Here is a 16,454-nt window from a genome sequence, read left to right on the forward strand (position 1 = left end):
ATTTTTTTTTTTTTAAACCAAGGAACAGGTGTCGATCTCAAGTTTTAACCACATGTTTTGCCTCACTACATTTAAGAATGAGAAATCATTACAATTTTTCTTAAAATCATTTTATTGTATATGAAATAGTTTTGCTAAAACCAGAGTAAGCTTCTGAGAGTGAAAAATGAGAGATTTTGAAAGCTACACTTTTATTTATTTATTTATTTATTTATTTATATTTTTTGAGAAAGAATCTCACTTTGTTGCTCAGATTGGAGTGCAGTGGTGCGATCTCAGCTCATTGCAACCCCTGCCTCTGGTGTTCAAGCAATTCTCCTCCCCTGACCTCCCAAGTAGCTGGGATTACAGGTGCAGGCCACCACGCCTGGCTAATTTTTGTATTTTTAGTAGAGACGGGGTTTTGCCATGTTGGCCGGGCTGGTCTCGAACTCCTGACCTCAAATGATCCACCTCCCAAAGTGCTGGGATCACAGGAGTGAGCCACTGCACCTGGCTGAAAGTTACATTGTTTAGAACTCTCCTATTAATACTGAAACAAAATGAAAACACTAAACAGTAGACCATTGCAAGTACTTTTCACTGAGTGAAATGGGGAGCTAGTTCAGGATTTTTAGACAGAAGAATGGCATGCCTTGACTGATATTTTAAAGAGATGACTTTAGCTGTTGTGCAAGAACTGACATTTTAAAGAGATGACTTTAGCTGTTGTGCAAGAACTATGAAGGTGTAAGAGAAGTAGGGTGACCATTATAAAGCTCTTGTGGTTTAGAGAGGAGAGATGATGGTTGTTTAGACCATTGAAGGTGATGAGAACATACTCTGGATATGTTTTGAGAAGAGAGCCATTAAAGTCTGAAATGAGATTCAGGCTAAGGATTTTGATCTAAACAACCAGAATTAGAATTGATCATCCAGAGTGGCCATCCATGGTTGGAGTGGTTTGAAATGTAAGATCAGAAATTTCGTTTAGGATATATTGATTCTGTAAGTGTGGAGTTGGTGATTGATGCCTGGGTTGGTGATATAAATTTGGGAGCTGTTGGCATTTAAATTGTATTTAAAGGTATACAACTATAAGAGAAAAGTGAGGGAATAATGATGCATACAACAGAGAAGAGAGTTAAGGGCTAAGATCAGAATCAGTCTGGGAGAAGACAAGGACATGGAGAACAAATGGCCAGTAAGGTAAGAGTCAGTCATGTGGAAAGCAAATTTTAAGATGGAGGGTGAGATCACCAGTGCCAAAAACTTCTGATAGGTCGTGTAAGATGAGGATTGAGAAACAAACATTGGATTCAGCCAAGAAGTTTACTGGTGACAATTTCAGTGGAGTAGAGGTGATGAAAGCCTGATTGGAGTATGTTATAGAGCAGAGAAAAAAAAAAAAACTTGAATAAAGTGAATATAGATAGTTATTCAGAAGGCGTCACTACAAAGTAGAGAAAAGAAATGGGGTAGCTGCTGGCAGGAAGATGGAGTAGAATAGAGGTTGTTATTATTTTATTTCTTAACTTAAAACTTCAATACTATTCATGGGATGTAAATACTCTTGTCAAGATTTTATATGTTGTAAGAAAAAGTATGTAAGTCACAGTGAAACCATCAGCTTAGGAGTCACAGTGGGTCTAAATGCTAGCTCTGACACTTTCTGTTTGTGGGAACTGGTCCAAGTTAATCAGTAAGTGTCAGAACTAGCATTCAAAATGTTTTCTTTGAAATTGAGTTTAGAATTAGATTTTTATCTTATCTATATGACGGCATAAGTGTGTGAGTTGAAAATAAATCTGATGTTTTAAAACAACCAGAAATTACTTTTATTAAATCAGAAAAGAATTAATTTTAGGGATTCGAGCAGATTAAGTTTTTTTTTTTTTTTTTTTATTTTTTTTTTTTTTTTCTAAGATTGTTCCGTAGGGGTGGAGTGATTTCGGCTCACTGCCACCTCTGCCTCCTGGGTTCAAGCAAGTCTCCTACCTTAGCCTCCCGTGTGGCTAGGATTATAAGTGTGAGCCATCATGCCCAGCTAATTTTTATATTTTTAGTACAGATGAAGTTTCACCATGTTGGCCAGACTGGTTTCAAACTTCTGATCTCAAGTAACCCATCCGCCTCAGCCTCCCAAAGTGTTGGGATTATAGGCGTGAGCTGCCGCACCTGGCTTGGTTAATAACTTTTTAAAGGAGTCACTTTATACAAAATTTATTGATTTGCCCAATAACACTTATGGGACTCTTTGTCTAGTGCTGTTTTAGCTGCTGGCGACTAAATTTTTTTTTTTTTAAATAAACCAATCTTTGTATCATTTGGTAGAAGCATACATAAATTTACACAAACAGTAGGTACCATAAGATAAATTTACAGGTTACACCAAGCAAGGGAAGAAAAGATGGACAATTTTGCCCAATGATACAGGAAGGCTTTATACAGGCGGTAAAAGATGCATCCTGAAAGATAATTACGTGTTTCCCAGATGGGTGAGTGTAACACTGTGTTCCTGACGCATGGAGGATCCCTGGCAGAGGCCTGACTTCTCAGTTCATAGTTAGGGTAAGTAGATCAGATGCAAAAAATGACTGGTGGACAGTAAAGGGATAGTTAGGGTAACAAGATGCCAATGACTGGTGGATAGCAAGAATGGGAAATGGGGTTAATTCTAGCGGTAAAGATATAGATATAGGTAGGGGCCACACCACAAAAGGCCTCGTGTGCTTTGCTAAATGATTTTTACTTTGCCTTATAAGAATTGGAGAGCTACTAAAAAATTTTACAAGCAGAGTTGATTCTATGAAAGAAAAAGGGATATTATTATTGAATGTCAGGTCTTTCGTCAAAGGAATAAAGAACCTTACCCAAAAAGGGGAGATAGAGATTGTCATGGTCCTATAAGAAGGCAGATTTAGTTTGGAATGGGAGGGGCCATGAAGTATGCGAGAATTGAAGGTCACGTGCCATGTTTCAGGATACAGTCTCCGTTGATTGTGGTAAGAGTAAGAGTAGAATAGATGGTGTGATCTAACATCATCCTCTTCTACAAATTCTGACACGTATTTATTAATGGAAAAGCATCATACTGGGAGTCAAATTATCTTCTAAGAAAGCCAGATCATCTGAAAGAGCTGAGGGGAAGTAGGCTCGGGAATTTTCTTCTGCTTGAGGTGAGAAGAATATTGATCTGAGTGAAGCAATAGAGACTGCAGGGAAATGACTGGCAGAGTAGTGAGGAAATGCAGCAGTAACCATGGAAAAGCTGTGAATGAGGCTGATGAGCCGTCTGGGGATCTGAGTAAAGGGAGGGCTTAAGTTGGGTGCAGAGAGCAAAAAAGTGGAGAAAGACAGTGATAATGTTAGGAAGGTACTTTATCTTCTTGATTTAACAAGTCTTTACAGAAGAAGGAAGTGGGAGTCAGTCACCCCAAATTAAGCTTACATATAGATAGATGTTTATTGTCAAAAAACTTGATTGTTAAAGTAAATTTGTACTTCAGTGTATGTGAAAAAATTGAGAAAATGGAGATTAACCACATTATCAGGAGGGCTATCTTTTCTTTGTTATACCTGGACTCCCTCCACTCCTGCCTCAAAGAGAGCATATTCCTGATATGCACAGTGTGTGAATGATTAATAAGTCTTCTTCTTTTATCAATTTTCCTTTTTTCTCAGTTCAATAATGTGAATTGGACACTTGTCTAGGTTTCTAAATGGACTTTTAATCTGTTGAATTGAACAGTCAGTTATCTATTATCCCTAGCATATTTATCATACCACTGAATCAAATCAACTGGCAGCATATTATTTAATCACATCCTTTGCTTTTTTTAAAAAGGGGGGAAAAGCTGGCCTTCAGTAGATAAATAATCCAGACAGAGTAAAGATTAAACTTACGTTTCATTCCAATTGACCAAGAAAAAAAATAACTTCTTGACTGGAATATTTCTGTAGTTTCTCACTTGGCACAGCTTCTTTCCAGCATATGTAAGCCAACAGGTAAAAGAAAATGCCTTGTAGCTAAAAAGAAACAACATCAATTCAATATGCTTAGCAGTTTAAAGAAACTAGCTTTCTATATGGGTCAATTATTTTTGTAGTCAAAAGTCAAATGATAAAGTGATGTTTGCTTGCATAAAGCATGCTTTAAAAATTGCTTTAAGAATTTATGCTGGGTATGTCAACAAGACTGTGGAATAGGAGGCCGTAAGACCTTCCTTTATTCATGGAGAGCAAAATTCAACAATATGCTGACTGATTCCTTTTGTAAGAAAACCAGAAACCAGTTAAGAGGCTCCTGTACCCCAGGTGAATTCAAAACCAGCCACGTCAAAGTTGGTAGAAAAATTTGTGGCAATCACTTACCAGAGCCTCTTCCCTGGCACAGGGTGGCATGATCAGAAAGAAACTCTCAACTTCTGGCTTCCCATCAAGGAGGGAAAGAGAACATGGGAACATACATCTAACACTTAGACTTAGTACCATCAAGGCTACCCAAGGAACTAGCTTTTGTCTTTCCTGGATATAAATGCTGACAGGAAATGTCACCAGTTTAGGGACCACTTAAAACAAAGATGATGGTTTTTACTAGCACGTACTTGCTATTGCTTCTCTCCATAACTCAGCATAGAATGATTTTTTTAAAAACTGCAATTTATGGCTTCTCCTTGGGTAGGAAAAGAGTTGATTCGTGTGTCCATCATTCCAGTTTTGGGGCTACTATCAGAAGGACTAGTTTCTGTCTTGTCTGTCTTGGAGCACTGACAGGACCCTGCATACCCTAGAGGCCTGGAGACTGTTGAGAACAAAAAAAAGTTGGGCGGCTTCTTATTGTTCCAGATGTCCTATGATACAGTGGACAAAGCCTATATACCTTGTCAGCCTCTCCCTGGTCAGGGAAAATGATGGGGAATAAAGGAGCATACGTCCAACACTCCAGCTTTTAAAGAGTTTGCCTGAGGGACTGTTTTCTGTCTTATCCAACTAGAAGCACTGACGGGATGCAGCATGCTTTAGAAGCACACTCCTGACAACAAAATAATCTGATCACCTCATAGAAATTCCAGAGAACCTGCAGTACCACAGACAGACACCAGAAAAAGCAAGAAAACATGAGCTCCATGAGACAGAAACCAGCAAAATCCCTCTAATTGCAAATTTATAAGTACCAGCAGAGTGAAGATGCACTCATATAAAAGGTTTGGAAGGCACCCAGAATCTCTAGCCAGGCTTATTTTTGAAGCCTTTTTTTTTTTTTTTTTTTTTAGTGTGAAACCAGACCATAAAGACTGAGAGAGTTAGCTGTTTTTTCAAATGCACAGATCCCAACACAAGGTAATAAGGCACACAGAGAAACAGGGAATCATGACCTAGCCAAAGAAACAAAGGAACAAAACAAACCAATTCTAAGAAAATAAAGATATATAAATTACATGACAAATAATTCAAAATAACCATCATAAAGATACTCAATGAAAAATTATGGATGAATAAAATGAGAACACCAACAAAGATATAGAAAATGTTATAAAAATAAGCAAATAGAAATTTTGGAGCTAAAGGATACAATAACTGAGTTGAAAAATGTACTAAAGAGATTCTGAGGTAGGCTTCATAAAGCAAAGGAGATAATCAGTGAACTTGAAGACAGGTTATTTGAAATTATCCAGCCAGGGAAGCCAAAAATGAAAACAACAACAACAACAACAACAACAAAAACCCCACAATGAACTGAAGAAAGCCAAAGGGAATAATGGGCACCATCAAGCAGGCCAATACATCAATGTATCATTATGGGATTTTCAGAAAGAGAAAAAAGAAAAAAAAAAGAGGGAGGAAAGCTCCTTTGAAAACGTAGTGGTCAAAAACTTCCTAAATTTGGGGAAGAAAATGAATACCCAGATTCAGGAAGCCCATTGGATGCCAACTATGAAGAACCTCAAAAAGAACCCCAAAAAGACCCCACAGGGACATATTAGAATCAAATTATAAAAAGTCAAAGAAAAAAGACAATTTCACAAGCCGCTAGAGAAAGTGACTAATCATGTATAAGAGAACATTCATAAGATTATTAGTGTATTTTACAGAAGAAACTTTGTAAGCCAGAAGGGAGAGAAATAATATATTCAATATGCCGAAAGAAAAACAAAACTGTCATTAAAGAATACTATATTTGATAAAATCATCCTTCAAAAATGATGAAAGAGAAATACTTTATGAGATGGATAAAAGCTGAGGGAGTTCCTCACTACAAGGCCTACTTTATAAGAAATGCTAAACACTGTCCTTCAAATTGAAGTGAAACAATGCTATAGAGAAACACAAAAGCATCTAAAAGTATAAAACTCACTGGTAAAGGTAAACATATAGACAAATGCGCAATACTGTAATGGTGCTAAATAAATTACTTTTAACTCTGGTATAGCATTTAAAAGATAAAAGTACAAATATAGCTACAACAATATATTAATGGAGATGTAATATAAAAAGATGTAATTTGTAACATCAATAACATAAAATGTGGTGGGAGGAGAAATAGAAGCACAGAGTTTTCGTATATGATTGAATTTAAGTCAACAGCTTGAAGAAGGTTGTTATAAATATATTTTGTATTAGACTCATGGTGAACACAAAATGAAACCTGTGGAAGATACACAAACAATAAACAAGAAAAAAATCAAAACATGTCACTACCAAAAAAATCCAAGCAAGTCATTACCAAAAAAAAAAAAAAAAAAAAATCTATGAACTCTATGAATACCAAAAAACACAGCCCAGAGAGGCAAAGACAAAGAAGCTACAAGACAGAAAACAATTGACAAAGTGGTAATAGTATAAGTCCTTTACTATCAATTACTTTAAAAGCAAATAGATTAAATTCCCCAATCAAAAGACATTATCCATTTAACCAACAGCATGGCTAAATGGACAAAAAGTATATAAGATCCAACTAGATGCTACTCACAAAAGCCTCAATTTAGATTTAAGGACACAAATAGGTCAAAAATGAAAGGATAAAATAGCTATTCTATGCAAACAGCAACCAAGGGGAGCAGTGGTGGCTATGCTTACACCATGAAAGTCAAGTGTAAGTAAAAAACTGTAACAAGAAAAAAAGAAGGAGATTACATAATGACAAAAAGGTAAATTGACCAGGAAGATACAAGAATTTTAAATATATCCGCACCCAACATCAGAACACCCAATATATAAAGCAATATCAGAACACCCAACATATAATGCATTGACAGAGTTAAAGGAATAGACAGCAATACAATAATACTAGACATCATAACCCACTTTTAATAAGTAGAACATCCAGATAGAAGGTAAGAACAGAGGATTAGAACAACACTATAGACCAAATGGACCTAACAGATATATACAGAACATTCTACTCAGCAGGAGCAGAATACATGTTCTTCGGAAGCAAACAGGAAACACCCTCCAGGCTAGATGACATATTAGGTCACAAAACAAATCTCAACAAATTTAAGAAAACTGAAATAATATCAACTAGCTTTTCTGACCACAGGAGAATGAAATTCAAAATCAATAGCAGAAAGAAATCTGGCAAATTCACAAATAGGTGGAAATTAAACAACACACTCCGGCAAAACCAACGGTTCAAAGAAGAAATCAAAAGGGCAATTACAAAACATCTCAGAATTGGCAGTGCTTACAGCTTGAGGAGAGTATCCTGCCCAGGTGCAGTGGCTGCCATTGAGATCCACCTGAGACCTTTTGCCTCCAGACTTTCAGCACTCCCAGGCTGCAGCTCCTGCACCTGTTCAGCTTGCTCACTCGCCCTACCTTCCCTGTAGCCTGCTGCACCATGGAGTTGGCATTAGTGGCACCAGTGGCAGTTGAGGTGGTCTGCAGCAGCAAATACCAACATTTATAGCATGAGGAAGAGCCTGAGGAACCTGAGAAGGCTTCAGGTGAGGTTCCTCCACCTTATGGCATCAACTCTGCAGAGAGTATGGTGTATTTGACTACAATGATGAGTCTCATTTTCCAAAGCCCCCATTTTACAATGTGGTTGTAAACATTACCAATTTATAATCAAGTCATGAGAATCAAGGCTGAAGCTATTTCTTTGGTTCCTGAAAGAGATGAGGATTTTGTGGGACGGCATGATTTTGATGATGCTGAGCAGCTGAGGATAGGAATTTTTTTTCGGTTAACTTTTTTTCCTGGCATTCTTCTTAACTGGATTAAGTTTTTTCTTGTCTTTTTGCCTGACTGCTTCAGTGGCAGGAAGGTATGACACCATTTCAGAATTTGGTCTCTTTCTAATTAAGTGGTCCTGAGAGTCAGATTTTTAACCTGTTTTCCTTGATACATTCATGGTCAGCACTGCTGCTGTGAGATGAACCAAATGCTGAGTTAAGATGCCCTATCCAATGTGATGATCATAAATTATTAGACATCTTGGGGTAAAAATGATCTCAAATTATTCTTACATTTTAAATGGGTAAGAATCCCAGGTTGCTGGCGTAAAGTCAAGTGTGGATACAAGTGCCTAGCGGACCACTTCTGGTAAGCAGAACTGGCGAATGTTAGTTTGGTAAAGAAACTAAGCCTAAAGTTAGCAGAAGAAAAGACATAATAAATATGAGAACAGAAAAAAATGGAATACAGAATATTAAAAATAGAACTACCATATAATCCAGCAATCCTACTTCTGGGTATTTATCCAAAAGAACTGAATTAAGATCTTGAAGAGCTATCTGAACTCCCATGTTCATTTCAACATTGTTCATAGTAGCCACGATGTAGAAAGAATCTAAATGTCCACCAATGGGTGAATGAAGAGAACATGGTATATACATACAATGATATAGTATTCAATCTTGACAAAGAAGAAAATCCTGTCATAATACAACATGGATGAATATTAAGGACATTATGCTAAATGAAATAAGTCAATCACAGAAAGACAAATACTAAATATACCACTTCATGAAAGCAAAACGTAGAATGTTGGTTACCAGGGACTTGGGGATAGAAAAGGATAGATAAATGAAATAAGCCAATCACAGAGAGACAAATACTGAATATACCACTTCATGAAAGTGAAAAGTAGAATGTTGGTTACCAGGGACTTGGGGATAGAAAAGGAAGGGGTAGAGGAGTAATGGGTACAGAATTTTAGCCATGCAAGATGAAAAAGGTCTACAAATCTCCCATACAACAATGCACATGTGTTAACATTACTGTACTTTACAATTAAACTTTTTTAGTAGGGTAGATTTCATTTTCTATATTTTACCACAATTTTAAAAGGTTGAAAAGAAGAAACAATATGCTAATGTTCTGGTAAACACAAATTATTTAGGACTAGATTTTTGTATAAACTTCTAATGTGAAATTTGGGATTGGAGCCAAAGTTTCTAACAATAGTTATTCACTTCGCAATTTTAAATTGAAGGAGAATTTATATGCATTAGATTTTTAAACATTTAATGAACTCATAGGATAACTAACAATAGTCCTAATATTTCATAGCAGTTCTAGAAAGTACATACTATGTTTGAATATTTTTAACTTAAATGTAAAAGATGTTTGCACACAATATCTGATGAGCTTTCCAACATTAAACACACACACACACACACACACACCCCTCCTGACAAAACTATAAAATCTTGTAAAAAATCTTAATAAGTAAAACCAACATTAATTTAAAATATTATATACATATGTGTATATATATAATAGAAATTCTCTGCAAGTAGCAAATTTTCCCACATAATATCTAAAAAGCAAACAGGTCTTCTAAAACAAAATGTTCTTAACATTTTGTGATATCTTTTTTTAGTTTTTATAGCTGTTATATCTTGATCTTTTATATGTACCATTGCCTAACAATTTAATGTGATAATTAGAATGAAAGAGTAGTGATACAGACAGGAGGCAGGAAAATACTAGTCAGAAAAGGGTGGGGTCACTGGCAAAGCCTCACCCTCAAGCCTGGACCTGAGGCCCAAAGTGAGAAAATGCCTTCCTGTTTTCCCGCTCGAATGTTACTTTTTGGCCCACCCCACCCCCTATCCTATAACCATAAATACCGCAGGCTCCAGTGACAGAGGGGAAGCAGAAAGAAGAGAAAAAACAGCCTGAGGTCAGCAAGAAGTAGCTTGACTTCAGAGGGGTGGCTTGACAGCAGGACCTTTCAGAAGATTTCCGCCACGGATGGCCAAACTCCAGGGCAAGACCACCTTCCCCCTCCATCCCCTTTCCAGCTCTCCATCTCACTGAGAGCCACTTCATTGACAGTGAAATCCCCCACATTTACCATCTTCAATTTGTTCGTGTGACCTGATTCTTCCTGGACACCAAACAAGAGCTCAGGGTACAGAGGGCTGTCACACTGAGCTATTAAACACTTAAGCTGTCTGTGGATGGCAAAGGTAAAAGTGTACTGTAACACATGCCCTCTGGGGTGCCAGGGATTGCAGGTACCCCCCAGATGCTGCCATGGGGCTACATGAAGTTCTATTCCTGTCAGCACCCAGAAGCACTTGTTCTGGCCCCTACACCTAATCACTGGCATGCTCCCCTTCCTGTGAGGCACTGAGAGCTATGGATTAAGTAAATGAGCCATCCCCTTCATGAATCTTGTGAAGGGATCAAGGGAACTGTCCTGTTTCATCTGGGGGCTTGCCCAGGATACTTCAGAAGGGTAAGCAAAATGTGGATTTGTCTCTCCTTGTCCTCAGACTTTCCTCTGAGCTATGCTATTTGCAGGGGATAGGATGCAGCCCTGCCATCTCTCTCTTTCTTTGGGGTAGGAAAGAGGAAATGCTGGGTAGAAAAAGGAATGTTGGCTCTGTTTCCTTTCATGGAGGTCTAGTTGTCATATAGGACTGGAATAAAGTCCTGGGGAAACCGAAGGCCTCTTGCCAAGGCCACTCCTCAGTATTGCCAGAAGGCCACAAGACTGGACCTGTTCCCCAAGTGTCTGTCAAGGCATCAGCCAAGACCTCCAAAGTTTTCTTTTGATATCTTTCCTTCCTTCTTTTATGGTTTGAAATGGCTCCTAGCTCTTCTTTTATAATGTTAAGGGTTCTACTACAAACTGCAGCAATGATACTAGGCAGAATGTATGTTTGGTCCAGCCATCAGATGTGCAACTCAGAACAATACGATTTCCGTATGTTCTTAGAGGTGTGACCCCAAACCCCAGTGGCCACACATGTGTGAATGGGATGGGCAGATGAATGGCGGTTCCCTTCTCATCCCCTGCCCTCCAGGCTTGGGTGCCTGGGCATGTCCGTAGCGTGCATGTGCTGGGCCCAATAGCCAAGTGCGTGGTGGGCATCAGCTGTGCATGCTGCCCAGGCCCTAGGGTAGTCTTTGGGGCCAGGGACCCCATGCAGTCAGCTGGCCAGTGCTCTCTGCAGGCCGTCCCCTCCTGCCACAAGCCCATAGACTCTTTCCTCCCCTGGCCAAGGAGTTCAGCCCGGTTGGAACTGGGGGAGGCATACTATGATTAAAGGAACCTATTTGTAGAGAGCAAGAGGTTCTTTCCCTGGACCACCCCCCTTTGTCCTTTAAACTGTTTTTGTTCTTTTTTCTTTTCCAAGTGAGAGGTTTGTTTTCTTACCTCAGCACCTGTTTACAATAGGGAGGCAACAGAAGAGTGAGCCCTGCTGGCTGATAACAGCAAATTTGGCAGGACCCATTTGGGACTTAATCTAAATGGACCCTGAGATATCTTTTTGTCCCCAACTTGATTCCAAACTTCAGGTTGAGGCCCTAGGAAGGAAAAGAAGATCTGAGGGATCCAAGCAAGGAAACAGGCACAATGTAAATGGGCAGGACCAATTCCTGCTAATTAAGCCTCCATGTCATGGCAGGAGGCCATGCTCCATGGCACAGATAAGGACTGGGAAACCCAAAGGTTGCTGACAATAGGGGGAATGGAGGCATGGGCATAAGTGAATCCGGATAATTACTATTCTCTAGGACCTCCCTGCTTCATGGGTGCAGGCTGCAATGGCACCTGTGGGTGGTATCCATCTAAGGTCACCAGGACTTGAGGATAAGAAGACAGAAGAGAAAGGGGCAATGCCTGCTTCCCTTCCTCACACCCGAGTTTTTGCTGAAATAAGGAAGGGAAATGAGGGATGCCTATTTCCTTGTCTTTCAGAATGGGTAACCAACTGTCTTTGCCATTATGAGGTTATACTCTTCTGGAGTGCATCCTGAATCACTGGGACTCTTTGACCCTCAGAATCTGGAGGAAAAATGCCTATTAGCCATTTGCACAAAGGTTTGGTCAAATTATGAGGACTGGCTTGGTCTCAGGAAGGAACCATTCATTTTGATACCATCCGGCAGTTGGAACTTTTCTGTAAATGCAAGGACAAATTGTCTGAGACCCCATATGCACAGGCTTTCTTTACCTTGCAGGGCAATCCAGACCTTTGCCAACAGTGTGGAATTGATCCACCCCTCCTATTGGCCATCTCAGGAGAGGCTGCAAGGGGCAATCTCAGGGAACTAAAGAAACAAATCCCAGAGGCACCTCCGGCAGGGGAGCCAGCTCCCTTCAGCCCTGCTCCTCCGGGTTCTCCCCATCCTCTCTCCTGCTTGCCCCCTCCTAGAAATACTCACCCTGGACAAGCCCCAGTCTCACTTGTACCCCTCCAACAAATGCCTGTTGAATTTGGCCCCAGTAAGGTCCAGGTTCCCTTCTACCTCCAGGACTTAAGGCAAACTAAGGGAGATCTTGGCAAGTTTTCAGATGACTCTGACAGATATATAGAGGCTTTCCAGAATTTAACCCAAGTACTTGAACTCTCCTAGAAGGGAGTTGTGTTACTTTTAAATCAAACCCTGACTAACAGTGAGAAGCAGACTGTTCTGCAAGTGACAGAGTGATTTGGTTATGAGCTTTGTATCACATATATGATCAAGGAAGGTGCCAAACTTTATCCAAATGAAAGAGGTGCAGTACCAATGGATGACCCTGGAATGGATCTCAATGATGAGATGGGAGAGTGGAAGAAGAGACACTTTCAGGTGTGCATAATGGAAGATTTAGGTAGGACTTGCACCAAGCCTCTCAACTATATCAAGCTATTTATGGTAGACCAGGGATTTGATGAGAATCCCACTACCTTTCTGGAAAGGCTAAGAAAGACTTCGGTAAAGCACACATCTCCATCTTCTGATTCTGGTGAGGGAAAACTAACAATAAAGGATACATTTATTATATTCAGGAAGCCTCTGATATAAGGAGGAAGCTGCAGAAACAGGCCCTGGGAACAAAGAGTACTTTAGAGGACGTCCTGAAAGTGGCCAACTCAGTTTTTACAATAGAGATGGGGGGACACAAGAAAGAGGCAGAAGTTTTAATGGCTCCCATGCAAGCCTACAAACCCCAGAATTCTCAAGGTGCACCTGTTGACTGCTACAGATGTGGCAAGAATAGTTATCTCTCTTATAAAGTTTAACTGCTCTCACACAAGGTTTAATTTCTTTCACTTAAGTGAAACAGCTTGGGGTACAATGTTGTCAGCATATTTCATTTCTTATTTCTGTAATCTTTGGCACTAGATCCTTTCCTTGTATAATACACATATTTGACTCATGCATACTTAACCTTGTAAAAGTTTTTTTTTTTTTTTTTTTTTTTTTTTTCTTGTTTGCCTAGAGGCCATCAAACTCTGAACGGTCAGGCAACTGGAGTCTTGGACAACGGCTCCCTTTTGTCAGGGACCCTTAGGTAGACCTTAGGGAGGAAGCTGACTGCCGTTTTCCCCAAAAACAATGCCCCCGTCCGCAGTAAGTAGCTAAGATTGGTCATCTTCCATATTCTAATGGCACTAAGATGTGCCTCTTCAGAGAGGGAAAGTGACGTGGACAGAAGGCAGGAAAATACCAGGCTGAAAAGGGTAGGGTCCCTGGTGAAGCCCTCACACCTGGACCTGTGGCCCAAAGTGAGAACATGCATTCCTGTTTTCCTACTTGAATGTTGCTTTTTAGCCTGTCCCACCCACCATCCTATACCCATAAAAACCCCAGGCTCCATTGGCAGAGGGGTGGCAAAGCAGCCGAGCGGTGGAGTAGCAGAGTGGCCGAGCAGCAGAATGGCAGAGAAAGTAAGAAGAGAAGCAGCAGTCTGACATCAGCAAGATGCAGCTTGACTTCAGAGGGGTGGCTTGATGGCAGGACCTCAGAGAAGAGTTTGGCCGGGGATGGCTGAACTCCAGAAGAAGACCACCTCCCCAGTCCATCCCCTTTCTAGCTTTCCATCCTGCTGAGACCCACTTTCATTAGCAATAAAATCTTCTGCATTTACCATCTTCGATTTGTTCATATGACCTGATTCTTCCTGGATGCCGAACAAGATCTCAGGATGCAGAGGGCTGTCACACTGAGCTGTTAAACACTTAAGTCATCTGCGGATGGCAAAGCCAAAAGAGCACTGTAACAGATGCCTTCTGGGGCTCCAGGGATTTTGAGTACCCCTCCTAGACACTGCCATGGGGCTACACAGAGTTCTACTCCTGCCGGCACCCAGAAGCACTTGTCCTGGCCCCTGTACCCACTCACCTGCATGTTCCCCTCTCCCATGAGGGGTTGAGAGCTGTAGGCTGACTAAACAAGCCAACCCCTTCATGAGTCCTGTAAAATGGTCATGGGAACCATCCCGTTTCAGTATCAACTCTAGTAACCAGTTAAGGATAAAGTATACTGAAGTATACTCACTTCTGCTGTGGTAAACAGAAGGGACTTTAGAGTAGAAAGAGGACATCTGGAGTTCTCGTAGATTAGTTCTAGAACTGTAGTTTCTTCATCTGCAAAATGGGTATGATAGTGCTCTTGTGTCACTGGTGTGAGGACTAAATAAAACAGAGCTGGTCCTCTGTATCCCTAGGTTATGCATTCACAGATTCAACCAACCACAGGTCAAAAATATTTTTGGAATGACAATAAAAATAAAACAAAGGGACATGTTGTGAGAAATGCATCATTAGGTGATTTCATTGTTATGTGAACATCCCAGAGTGTACTTACACAAACCTAGATGGCTCAGCCTTCTACACATCTAGGGTATATGGGATAGCCTGTTGCTCAAAGGCTACAAACCTGTACAGTATGTTACTGTCCTCAAGACTGCAGGTGGTTATAACATGATATTGCCTCACAATGCATTTCTCAGAACATAATTCCCCAAGTCATAAGCTATGCATGAGTATATTCACATAGTTTACATTGCACTAAGTATTATAAGTAATCTATAGATGATTTAAAGTATACAGGATGATGTGCATGTGCTGTATACAAATACTGTGCCATTTTATGTAAGGAGCTTCAGCATCTGTGACATTTGTTATCTCCAGGGGTCCTGGCACGAATCCCTTGCGGATAACAAGGGACAACTGTAATGCAGGTAAAGTATTTTTCCCAGTGCAAAACTCATAGAATGTGCTCAGTTAATAGTAAGTACTATGATGAGGATGAATCAGAGGATCTAGGACTTGTTTGTTGTTCTTCTACCAGAATGCTGGTAGAAGATTTTTCTTCCTCTTTATTATCCTTGATTTTTATAAGCCGAACAAAACAAAGCAATATGGCATAGAGGAAATGGTGACATGATTGCCACATTAATTTTTAGTCTTTTATTTCTAATTTATGAATGTGAGGCTATATTTTTCACTTTAAGTATAACTTTGACCACATTCCATATGTTTTATTATATATTTTATTACCTTTAAGTTATAATGTTTCCTAAACTCCTTGGTTAATAAAATTAAAAGTACCTAATTAAATTTATGAATATATTTATCTTTTGTTACTGTTTCCTAAATTGCATTTCAGAAAGTGGATGAGATCTTTATTATATAGGTTATTTGAAATTTGCCTACTGTTTAACATTTGGTCACTAAAATAAATATTCTATATGTGCTTGAGAAGAATTTGTATTTCCCAATCATTTTCTGTAAATACAATATATATTTATTGGGTCAAGCTTGTTAATTATATTGGCTCACTCCTATATTCTTCCTAATTTCTCATTAATTTAAAATTCCTGAGAGAGGAATATTGGTATCCTCCACTACCATATTAGCCCCATCAAACTCTCTTTGGATTTCTGTCAATGTTATTACTTTGTTACATCTTTCTGGTGAATTGAATATTTCAATATCATGTCAGGACTTTATATTTAATGATGCTCTTGGTTCACAGTCCATTATGTTGGTCTATATGCCAACGTTTGGTTGGTATATGCATCAGTATTTATATTGAAAGATTGTGCCTGTTTCCCACACATTCCTTAATGTGCTAATACGATAAGCCAAGTTTATAGATTAGACTTTAGTGACATGAATGGAAGACATAAACTGCACACATGTACCTTTTAATGGCAAAGGTTATGGGACAAGAAACCTCTATATGCCATTTGAATCTTCCCCATAAAAAGGGCATCCTCTTGATGAGAAAGAATT

The 16,454-nt window shown here is 39.4% G+C and overlaps 1 protein-coding gene across 1 annotated transcript in view; it reads right to left on the bottom strand.

Annotated features, from left to right (window-relative positions):
- Window positions 1-16,454, bottom strand: part of PIK3C2G (phosphatidylinositol-4-phosphate 3-kinase catalytic subunit type 2 gamma) — a 385,467-nt gene that overhangs the window by 300,915 nt on the left and 68,098 nt on the right. Inside the window, 1 exon segment of the mRNA XM_017888605.1 lies at window positions 3,886-4,008. Coding sequence (XP_017744094.1) covers window positions 3,886-4,008 — 123 coding nt within the window.

The sequence above is a fragment of the Rhinopithecus bieti genome, unplaced genomic scaffold (genome assembly GCF_001698545.2).
Source record: "Rhinopithecus bieti isolate Rb0 unplaced genomic scaffold, ASM169854v2 scaffold_15769, whole genome shotgun sequence".
NCBI lineage: Eukaryota > Metazoa > Chordata > Mammalia > Primates > Cercopithecidae > Rhinopithecus > Rhinopithecus bieti.